At 40.0% G+C, this 12151-nt stretch overlaps 1 protein-coding gene across 1 annotated transcript in view; it reads left to right on the forward strand.

The window, feature by feature from the left end:
• LOC121926758 (cytosolic phospholipase A2 epsilon-like) overlaps nucleotides 1-7300 on the forward strand; it is a 53246-nt gene extending 45946 nt beyond the window's left edge. Inside the window, exons 16-20 of the mRNA XM_042460015.1 lie at nucleotides 662-769; nucleotides 1230-1421; nucleotides 3336-3502; nucleotides 5760-5946; nucleotides 7077-7300. Of these exons, the coding sequence (XP_042315949.1) occupies nucleotides 662-769; nucleotides 1230-1421; nucleotides 3336-3502; nucleotides 5760-5946; nucleotides 7077-7300 (878 nt within the window). The remainder of the gene's footprint in view (nucleotides 1-661; nucleotides 770-1229; nucleotides 1422-3335; nucleotides 3503-5759; nucleotides 5947-7076) is intronic.
• Nucleotides 7301-12151: the final 4851 nt, after the last annotated feature.

The following is a 12151-nucleotide window of genomic DNA, read 5'->3' on the forward strand; positions in this document are numbered from 1 at the left end:
TTGAAATGTAAACAGGTGGTGGTAATTTTCCTCATACAGACTAGTCTATTGGTCCACCCAGCTCAGGACTTTCTAGACCAAGGGGACTAAGTGTACCGTATAGGTTGTGTGCAACTCCTAAAGCTGTTTTTGTGATCCAGAGGCCTCTAGAAACCTTTCTCATCCATCCAAAACCAGGACCACATTCTTTTCCACATAAAAGGTCTTCCAAATTTCAAGTAAGTGGAGGTAGATATTTCTGATAGCTAACAAAGGTCCAAAACACACTGCAGAAATAATCCAGTTTGAGACTGCTTTAACTGCCCTGGGTCAATGCTAGGGAATCCTGGGAATTGTAGTATATTGTGGGACCAGATCTCTGACAGAGAAGGCGAAATGTCTCACAAAACTACAGTTTACAGAATTCCCTAGCACTGAGCCAGGGCAGTTAAAGTGGTCTCAAACGGGATTATTTCTGCAGTATGTTTTGGATCAAAGATTCTTAGCAACTCAGCTGTTGTGACTGACTGTCCTATACAGTACCATAAAACTACTTTGAAGGAGGTTGCAATGAAGAGTTTTACAGAATTTGCAGAATACTTTTACTCTTGTAGATGAACCAAAGTACTTAAGGGAACATATTCATCTCTCTCTCTCTCTCTCTCTATCTATCTAAAAAAAGGGATGTGGAGCAGTGTATTTTCCAAGAATCTGTTGGATGCCTGGCATTCAGCTGACAATTCAGAGGATTTCTGGAATAGATGGACTAGAGATACTGTCACTGAAATTGGTAAGGTTGTAACATATGTTCTGAATGATTGCAGAGTACTCTGATTTCCTATTATATGGAAATGGCTGAATTTGAGCTTTGAAACGTTTGTTAGAACAGAATTCACAAGAATACTGTACATAGACCTTTGCTGTAAGGCCCATATTAGGCAGCACTTTAGTGTGATAGGGAAAGTCAAGATGGTTTACCAGTAAATAGAATGAATACATTTACAGTATAACGGCAATGAATAAATATTCAAAAAAGTAAAAATCAATTTAAAAATACACCAGTAAAAGAAAATACAGCACCAGTCTAAAGTATGTGAGAGTCTCATTGTGAATTCAAACCATCCACTGAAAAGTTGCCACTGTTTTTTAAATCAGTGTTTGACTCTCCCCTTTAGTTTACTGTTCAGTACATCTAACTGACTATTACCACAATTCATGGGAAATGTTCATTTCTTTTTGTCATTCTCCAGAGGAAGTGCCTGATTTACCAGAGCAGCCCCATGAAATACCAACTCGCATGTTCACACCTGCAGGAGGTCTTTCTAATGCTTTGAGGGATATTTTAACAGATCGTCCAGCAGTGTCAAAGTACCACAATTTCTTAAGAGGTTTCCAAATGCATAATGAGTATATGCAGAATCAGCAGTTTTCTAAATGGAAAGGTATAGTAATAGGATTATTTAATATGATTTGGAAATCAACTCTTGTCGTAGCATAGACTTAATATGTTTTTCCCAGGCTGGCATCTTGTAGGGAAGTGTTGTCATTGTAAACCATAAACTGATTTATAATTCTGTAATGTTGAATTCTGCTGTTCTACCATGTCTTTGTTCTCAGGAGGGGAAAGGAGGCATAGCTATGCCACTGGGACCATTGTGTAAGCATAACTGGCATTGTGGCCATTGCGCAACAGTCCCAATATACATTGTGCTGAGTCTCCTGATATGCATCATGTCCAAATATGCAATGTGTCCTAATGCACATGCTCCATTGTACAATGGAAACTCCTATTATGCAGCAGGACATCTTGTGTGGTGCTCTGCCTTGTATTGTCATAATTCACTAGTTTAGTCACATACAAATCAGCTGCACATCTCTGTCATTGTAAAGTTACTATAGCCTGTGATTCAGGATCTTGGTAACAATTTGTTAAACAGTAACACTGCATAAATGGTGTGTGTATGTGCATCGGTCTAGCCCTCACATGACAGAGCTCAGAAAAGTTGCTTTTTTGGACTATAGCTCCTAGAATCCCTGTGCAGTGGTCATGCGAACTGTCTAGGGCCTCATTCCCATGTACAATCGATTCGACAGCAGAGCGTGGTTCACACTGCGTTTGCCCCAATCACATTTTCTTGTAATAAAATAACCCACTTCTCGTTGACATTGATCAGTGATTCGAATCCAAAGGGACCCTCCTCAGTGGACGATCATCTAATCCACATCCCATTCACATTTGCACTAAATCGATTTATTGCAAAAGACATGGAAAAAAGTGGGTGTCAAAAAGAATCACGTAAAATGGGTCTAGTGCATGCCCCCCCCTCCAATCTGCTACAGTGATTCGGCTCAAGTGTGAACAAGGGTCATTTAAACCACTTTAAGCTGGTTTGCAAAATGGTTTAAAATGTAGTGAGAATGAGGCCTAGGGATCACAATCCAACAAAATAAATTTTCAGATTTATGAAATTAATGAAATTGAAGAATATATCCTGCATTTGCTCCCATCACCTGCAAAAATCTCTTCTGGAACACTGGGGCATATAGTGGCAACCGCTACTACTCCTTTGTGCAGAGCTGAAGCCAGCTCCAAGCCTAAAACAACTGAAAGCCCTTTAGTGGCCAAACTGGGAGAAGTATTTCTATTCCTGTGCATCTATGCTGTGCTATGTTGAATACACTGGTTTTCCCAAGTTGTCCAGCTCTTCTACCCTCCAATGTAACTGTCAACTCATTCTAAGCAGCCTGTGGACAGTAACTGTAGTTTCCCAAATACTGGTGTAGATTAGCAAGGTTGTTTGTGTGTGTGTTTTAAAACAAGACCTACACAGTAAGTATGCCATCAGTCTAAATGCCACCAGCTGAAGCCATGATTAAATTGTGTCTGGAAAAAAGCAAGAAAAGAAAGCCAAGGATAGAAAGGGTAAACTGTTTGTAGGTCCACCATACATCAGCTAACTGCCTCCAACCTCAACACTGCCACTTTTCTATAGAACCCATTCATGAACAAGTTGTAGTGTGATTCTCTATCCTGGAAAAATGCAAGATAAAGACTGTGCAGAAGATCAGGGGTAGGACTAACGGATGTTCAAGCAGAATGTCTTGTCCTTCATCAGCTGTGTCCAGAATCATTGTTGGCTTACAGTTAGGCTTTTGTGGTAGCTGACTTTTAAGTTGATGGCTCTCAAATACTGGAATCAGATTTTCAGGCATGAACATTAAAAAAACACATACACCCAAGAACAAACACAAATTGTTCTAGTCAAAAGGTGAAAGGTGCTATTTCTGGATCTTGTGAATATCCTGCTACTGTGTTTCCTTTTTTTAACTAAGATTTTTTAAATATATATATATAGACACTATATTGGATGAGTCTCCCAATGAACTGAGAGATCCTACAGACCACCTGGAACTAGTAGACACTGCTTTTTTCTTTGATACTAGCTGCCCGCCACTTCTGAGACCAGAAAGAAAAGTGGACATCATTCTGCACTTCAATTATACTGGAGGATCACAAGCCAAGGTTAGAAGAGTTTATTTTTAGTTTCAGTTTTGTTTTTGAAGGGTAATTGAAATGAGAACTTTGTGCAAAACTTGTCTAGGTAAGTTTTTATATATAAAGAAAATACTATACATGGCACGTTGCTGAAACTTGGAAACTGTGGCTGGTACTCAGTGCTGCAGTTATGGATTTATAACTTAGGGGTAAAGCATCCAGCCAGGAAGAACCGGCCTTTTTATACTTGGCTTTCCTTTCTTACTTTTGGGCTGGAACTGCAGCAGCTGCATGGCCTACTCCCTAAGCAAGCTGCCACCTGTGGTCCCAAGCTGACACTGTCAGGAGTTTGTTTGAACTGATTCCTTTATGATCCAGTCTGTTGGAGCGGGTGGTGGTGTTGGAGTGGCTTCCAGCTGCTTTGGGGGTGTTCTTCATCTAAATGTCATGCCCTAAAGTGGCCAGAGATTGCTTCTTTTGGCCCATGTGGTTTGGGCCTGAGAATATGGATCTGTAACTGCTTCAGATTCACAAATCCTATGTAATCACAACCCCACAAATCCTATGTAATCATGTTCCCCATAGTCAGTTCACCTTAAGAGCCAACCACCCAATTTGGAAATTGGGGCCCAAGGAGGAGGATGTTTCCACCTCTCTCCTGACAGCGAGTCAGTGGCATCTCTAGGATTGGCATCACTTAGTGCTGTAACCCATGGTATCATTCCCCACATTGACTTCCTCCTCTGCTACATCATAAAGAATCCTTATTGATGTGTTTTGTACTAATGTTATTCATAAATCATAATTCTCGTATATCACTGCATGTAATGCCCATAGTTGTGACATATATGACCAGAAAAATTAAAATTATACATTTAAATTACAATATCATAGACACAGCCTAAATGTATTTACATGTGTGGTTAAAGTGAAAATTTAGTAAGATGTGGTTTTTTTAAAAGAAAAAATTAAAGAATTATTTTTTTTAAAAAATTCATTTAAAAATTAAATTTTAATTTAAAAAGAAAAAAACCCAGGGCCCCTCTTTCTCCTCCCTCTGAGCCTTGCCCCACCACACCATCTATTCCGTGTTTTCTGCTAAAAGGTAGATGTTTGGGGAGCAGTGGTGTCACACCGCTTTAAAGTGTCACCTGATGCAGTCTGAATCCCTCCTAGTGGTGTCCGTGCAAGTGAGCCTATCACCATTAGAATCAGGAGCCCTATCACAGTTCCTTGTTGCAGCCTCACTTGCTGGCAGGCAGTGGATCTGGAGTCTGGCTTTTAAGGTGGACTGGTGGGGTGTTGGGCCACCAGATGTTACTTAGTTATGTCTCCTTGACTAAGTAGCCAATCTAGGAGACCAGTGATTGTCTATAAGTGTACGTATGGCAAAACAAGTCTACTTTTGTGTGTGCTTTGCAACAGAACCTGACTTGGTGGGATTAAAATAGAACATGACTATGAGGGATTAAAGTGCAAGAAGTTGAAAATAGGATGCAGTATAGCAAGCTGATACTCAAAAAAGTTGTCTGAAAATAATTTAATTAATTTAAGCTCTGTTTTTTTTCTTACATTTACATGTAAGAAATATGTTTAGAAGAGATGCTGCCTCAAGTGGTGAAAGAGATCGGTTTTTCATATCATACAATTGTCCATACTTATCTATTTCACATTTAGGATTCCTCATTTTATGATTGGTCAGTGGAAGATAAACATGAGCTTAATTTGCAAGTCTGATTGTTGAAGCACATGTCTTTAAGCAAATTATATTGTAGGAGAGTTAACTATATGAATATGCATCCTCCTTAAGGTCTCATTTGTTGGGACTTGAATTGGATGAAATTCATTTTAATCAAGTCAAGTTTAGAAATGTTGCTGAATTTCAGTTAGGTCAGGGACATAGCCAAGGGGGGGGTCCATGGAGTCCGGACCCCCCCTTCCATTAGAAAAATGAATGTTGCGTGCTGTTGCACTGCTGCACCCAAGCCCCGTTATAATGATGGCACTTAATCTGCACCCCCCCTTCCTAAAATCCTGGCTACGTCCCTGGTTAGGTCAACTTTACACTTAGCTCTGGTGGTGACAAATCAGAGTAAACATAAATAAAACAGCAGGATGATGAGGCCTTGTTTTATAATTTCCGGTCCCATGATTAGCATTCTACTTTGTCTCTGAATATGAATAAACGTTTGAAGTAATAATGCATTACTGGATTTGAAACTTCCTTCCTTCCTTTCTTCCTTCCTTTGCACCACATAACATTGTTTCTATTTGCAACCCCTAGCCTCTGGAACGAGCCTCCACATACTTTTCAGAGCAAGGAATCCCATTCCCAAAAACTATACTGAATGATGAAGAAATGAAAAACCTAAATGAGTGCTATGTGTTTGAAGATACAGACAATGCAGATGCTCCCACAGTGATTTATTTCCCACTAGTAAATGATACCTTCCAGAGATATCTTGCACCTGGTGAGTTAATGGCAGTTGTTATAAAACAGAAATGAATATATTTCTTGCAGGTACTTGAACCTGAATACATCTAAATGCTCCCTGATTTTATATGCCTTTATTTGGATAGAAATCCTATTAATTTCAGTGGAATTAGCTTCTAAGTGAATATATTTTTGTTAGGGCCTTGAACATTTGTGTTAAGTAAGTCCATCTGGTAACAAATCTGATGAAGTATAGTGGACCCTATTTCCCAGTAAGAATGCTTACAATTACAATATTAGTTCTGTTATTTATTAGTTACATCAATATACGATCTTTTCTCCAGAGAGTTCAGAATAGCATACTATTTTCTTCTCCTATTCACTTTATCCTTAGAACAACTCCACAAAGTATGTCAAGATGAAAGATAGTGACTATCCCAGGATCATCCACCAAATTTTATGGGTCAATGGTAGTACTGTCAGTTAAGAATCATCCGATAGTCTAAGATTTCCAGGCCAAAACCTAGGAAAAGCAGATAGCCCCTGGTGGTGTCATCAAGCATTAAGTGCCAACCACAGTTCTTCACAGCTTGCCATCCAGACAGAAAGAATATATTTTCCTTTTTGGAAATTAAGATAATAAGCTTAGCTAAGGTGCTGTTCCCAGATCAAAGTGAAATGATAGGATCATTCCTTCTCACTCAGGGGGCATGCAGACCAGAAGGTCCAGAAAGTCCCAGATTTTGTTTCTGTTCTTTCCAAATTTATTTTGGAGAACCATACATTTTTAAAAATCTCAATATATTTTCTGTCAGCTCCTAGTATGATCAGTGACCTTTTATATTGGTTTTTCAGGTCAGTTTATTAACTCAGTATAACATCAGAAAGAGTAGGAACAAAATCTAGGACTTCTCAGTCAGTCTGGATGCAAGACAAGAAACATGATGGTTCTCTCTCTCTCTCTCTCTCTCTCTCTCTCACACACACACACACACAGAGAGAGAGAGAGAGAGAGAGAGAGAGAGAGAGAAATAAAATTTAGATTGAGGTAGCACTGTTGCCTTTCCCAATATGCCATTCTGTGCAACCGTAGTACCTACCTTATGTGCTGGACTCCTGCTGCCATCATCCCTGACCATATGTCTTCTTCTACTTCTTCTTCTGCAGGTGTGGAACGTAGTACTGCTGAAATGTCACTGGGCAATGTTGATGTTTCCAGTGCTTTTTCTCCATATTCCACAAGACAGGTTTCACTTCAGGAGGAGGATTTCAACAAGCTACTGAATCTAACAAATTACAACGTCCAGAATAATGCCAATACCATCTTTCAGATTTTGCACAAGACCGTAGAACGGAAAAAACAGGTTCAGGGTTCTCAAATAGTGTCATGAATAGCTCTGTTTTTCACACACACACACACACACACACACACACACACACACACACATTATGGGGATGGGGAAGGAACAAGGAGAGGTCTAATAACTGACCAAAAGGACGGCATAAAAGCAGTGAAGTTGTTTGAACTTTGCTACTAAAATTTACTTCAGATCTGATTATCCATATTGATTGGAACCCCAGCAGTTCTAATGTGCAATTTTGCTGTTGGTGGAGTGTGGTCTCCCTATGCACTAAAGGCCATGAAAGTTTGGATAATGGCATATATCCTACTCTATTGATTCCTATGTATTAGATTCCTGTTTATCCCAATGCTTGTCTGTCATTTACCAATACAGATGTATGGTTACCAGTTCTTAACTCCAGATGATTTTATTTAAATAGATATGGATAATAGATATCCTATTGTCCATCCTCATTAGAGGATACCCACCGGACCAATGGGACTTATGTGTTGACTCACCAGTCAACAATTGATTCACTTTATCTACTGGGACTAACCAACAGGATTCTGACCATGACATTCAATGAAATCAGCTGCATTTTAGTCAAAGTATTCCTTCTTGAAGTCCTTTTGAAATATTATTTCTCTTTTTCTTTAGTATTGTTCACATTAAAATGCCATTCTTGATAACTGTGAAATTTTAAATATAGTAGGTACCACACACAGTTATAAATACATAGTTTTAATCATGGCTGGATGGCTCAATTATTTTTATGTGTTCTTTAAAATCTCAGAATAAAGCTTTTACCTAATGCTTTTCATTGCTGTTGTAAAAAAATAATAATAATGGTAATAACTGTCTGTCTATAACAATCTACTCATCTATGTTCTATCTTAAATATTTGTTTCTTGTTTGTTAGTTTGTATATAATTATCTGAAATGTTAATTAGCTGACATTCAACTGAAAAAATAATAATGAATAAACAAGAACTGTTATGTCACACCCTACATTGAGTTCTGCTTTTCTTGTTCATGTGTGCTTACAGTTGCAATATTTAATTATGAATCTACTCTGCAGGTTGAAATACATGATTACTTGTCAGTTTTGAAATCAGACACATTGAATCCAAATCTGCCTCTCCTTGGGTCACAGGTGACTTTATTCCTTCTCCATGACACCATCACAGTGGTTTCCTAGTTTTAGTGTGTTTTTTTCTACATTTTAGAAGGCTATTTAGGAGATTATCACACGTCATTTTTCACCCAATCCAGGCATGGGCTCAGCACAGGCTTAAACAGGTGAAAATGGATCTTATCACCTGCCTCAGTGCCCAACTTAGCTGCATTGTGTACCCAATCCAAACTCCTGGTGTACTTTTCAAATGAACAATAATGTCCTGTTCTTCGAAAAGTACTCCAGGAGTCTGGATCGGGAACGCAATGTGGCTGAGTTGGGCACTGAAGTGTGCAGTAAGATCTGTTTTCACCCATTTAAGCAAGTACCCAGCCCGTGCCCAGATCGGGTGATGAAAGGTGTGCAATAATCTCCTTAGTTACTGGTAGAAGTACCATATATATTCGTGTACAAGTTGACCTTATGTATAAGTCAAGGGAAGGTTTCAGGGTCAAAATCATAGTTTTTGATATGACCTGTGGATAAGTTGAGGGTAAAACCTAGGGGCTATAACAAAGGATGGAAAGGGAGAAATGCCACTTCCGCCCCTCCTTCTCCTTCTCTGGACCTCTTCTAGCCAGCTAACACAGATTCCCAGGTGCTGGGGGAGAGATTTCAACATCAGATCAAGAAGGGAAGCAAGTGCTGTTAAATGGGGAGTTTATTCCATGGGAAGAGAAGCCTTGCAAATCGGACTGGGGAGAGAAGCAAGTGGTGTTAAACGGGGAGTTTTTTCCCTTGAGAAGAAAAGGCTTGCAAATCGGACTGGGGAGGGAAGCAAGTGGTGTTAAATGGGGATGTTTTTTCATGAGAAGAGAAGCCTTGCAAATCAGATTGGGTACCTCTTTCACACAGACACAGACACAGACACAGACACACACACACACACACACACACAAATGCATGCATCAGGCTTGCTTGTTGTAGGACCTTTCTAAGCAGTACTAGTGTATTGACCCGTATATAAGTCGACCTCAGATTTTAAGGTCAATTTTGGGGCATAAATTTCTCGGCTTATAGTAAAATATATACGGTATGCCACTCACTCATTCAGCTGTTGGAAGTAAGCAGTTTCAGTTAAATCTAGTATGTTTGGGTTCCATATTCTCATCATTCTCACATCATGAAAACTGCTCCCTGAATTAGACCCTCAGAAAATTTTAAAAACATGTTTTAAAAAATGTTGTCCAGTGAAAGTTAAAGGCTGCAGATGATTTAAAAAGTAAATTGCCACTTCTGGATGCTTCATGTTTTAAAGGTCAGTCAGAGGACCATTTAGGGAGGTTGGACAGGTCAAGAGCACTGAGGGGATATACTTTGCTCCTCCTTATTTATTTATTTATTGGTTGGTTTCTATAGCATACATACAGTATCATTACATATGGATAAAATTATGTCTCAGTGAATAGTGATTCTTGAGGAGTTCCATCTTGGTGGATTCCAATATAAATTGACTTGAATTGTCCATTGAAGAACTAAGGGACAGTACAGACGGGAAGCTCTGTGCTGCAGCACAGATGCACTGCAAAAAAAGAGCTGCTTAGACTGGCTTCTTTTTTGTGATGCCGGAAGCAGGATGGGGCACTGCCATGATACCACTTCCTGCCAGTGACATTTGGTCACTGTACAGCGGCGGTGGCATCATGGCAGCCCCCGTATAGATGGGAGGCCGCCATGATGCCGCTGCCATCATGTGCTAGGGTTCCAGAGTGTGCGGATGCTGCACATCCTAGTACAGTATTGGTGGCAGCACAGTGCTTTTGGCCCTTCTTTCCTTGGGCCTAAGTTTTCCAACAAGTTTTTTCTACTTCCTTAATATCCTGACACAGTTTCCATTTGAAAAAAAAAACATATTGAAAAAGAAACACACTTTGAAATTTTATACATAATTACATTTCTCATGTGGACTAAAAACTCAAATTTTTGAAGATGACTACAGATGTGGGATGGGACAGACTTAGAGATGAACACATGTGAAAATTATATGAATCAGAATTATACTTATGATGCAATTCTGTGTCCTCTAATCAGGATGAAAACTGAGTTGAAAAGAATGAGATGAGGGCCTAAACAGTCTGGTGACAAAGGCCACCATGGGGGCAGAGTGAGGACGTGGCACCATGTGCCTCAATTCCACCCCATGCTGGCATGATGCAAGGTGGGAGGTGTCACGCCACATCTTTGGTGCAGCGTTTACATGCAATGGGTCAAATAGCCACGGAAGAGCCACGGTGGTGGAGGCTAGTGCACCTTTTCCATGGTGCAAAAAGGAGCTGCTTTTTGCAGCTTCTTTTTGCACCATGGAACTTCTGGGTTGGGAGCATGGCATGTGGTTGCTGTGTCCCCAACCCAACATTTCCAGGAGTGGCACAGAGCTGCTTATTAGGGGTGGTCTGTTCAGCCCCTTACTTGTGACTGGGTAAATGTGGGGTAGGAATAGTGGGAATAGTGCACCCTGCCAGATGTTGAACTACAATTTCCCGCAGCCTTAACTAGCATAGCTAATGGTGAGGATTAATGCAAGATGCACTCCAATGACATCTGGAGGCTGCACAAGTCCCACCTCTGTAATAGACATAGCATTGTTTATACCCTTGAAATTCTATGAACGCTTTTTATTGTTCTTTGTCATCCAGTTCACTTTAACCCTATGAATGAGAAACCTTCATGAGTGCCAGACATCAACTTCCATGTTGAATTACTCAAGACCTCCTTTACTGATTCTTCCTCTTTTCTTACTTTTTGCCACTTTATTGAGCTCAATTGATACACATGTCTGGAAACAAGCTCTTATAGAATACAATGGGTCCTTACCCAGCACTATGAATGAGATTCTTGTCTATTTCAGCAAGCACATCAACTGCCAAAGGGAATGGGATGTGGAATGTCTGCCAAGTGCCATTCCAGCTTGTCCACATAAATTAAACTGGTATTATTCATCTGCCTGCTGCATTGTGTAAGGTTCAAAACTACTTAGGTAGCTCTTAAAAACAACATTGCTCACCAGCAAGGAGCCTCTTTTGACCTGCAGAAACACTTTGCCATTTTGTGAATTATCTCCTCCTTCTCTCAGTTCAACATTTCCATAAAGACACAGGGGCTTAACAGACAGCCCCCTAAGGGGTGGCCTGCAACCGCCTCTTTCTTCACTAGATTGGGGGTGTGGCAACTGCACGTCACAGCCCCAAACTGGCTTTTCTGTGGCACAAAAAGGAGCAGCAAAAAACGTCAGGGGGTGTGTCGTGTGGATGCCACCCCCCACCCCCCACTCCACCCTCATGCCAGCCTTTGATGCCGGTCTGTACAGCCCTACAGTATGCTTTCCTTTCTTCCCAGTCACTTGAGTGCATACATTTGGAAGAAATATTGTGTACATGCACTTATATCCAAACAGCAAGGTTATATTCAGTATTAACTTATATCCAAACAGGAGTTACTTGTTTTTCAACTGTTTTATTATTGTACCATGAAGAATGCTGGCATACAATGAAAGGCCTGAATTATTACTAGTTTTGATAGCTTTCTTCAAATGTGACTAAGTATGGCTCCAAGTATATGGAATGTAAGCCTGAAAAAACATGCCTTACTTTCCATAGCACAAAGGCAACCCCATAATGCCCCACAACAAAAATATTGTTTTACTTTAAACAAGTTATTTTAACACATCACCTTCCCACACCAGGTTGTTTTAAGTCCAGGAGAAGCTCCCCCACTTTTAGTAACAG

This window comes from Sceloporus undulatus, chromosome 1, assembly GCF_019175285.1.
Source record: "Sceloporus undulatus isolate JIND9_A2432 ecotype Alabama chromosome 1, SceUnd_v1.1, whole genome shotgun sequence".
Classification (NCBI taxonomy): Eukaryota; Metazoa; Chordata; class Lepidosauria; order Squamata; family Phrynosomatidae; genus Sceloporus; species Sceloporus undulatus.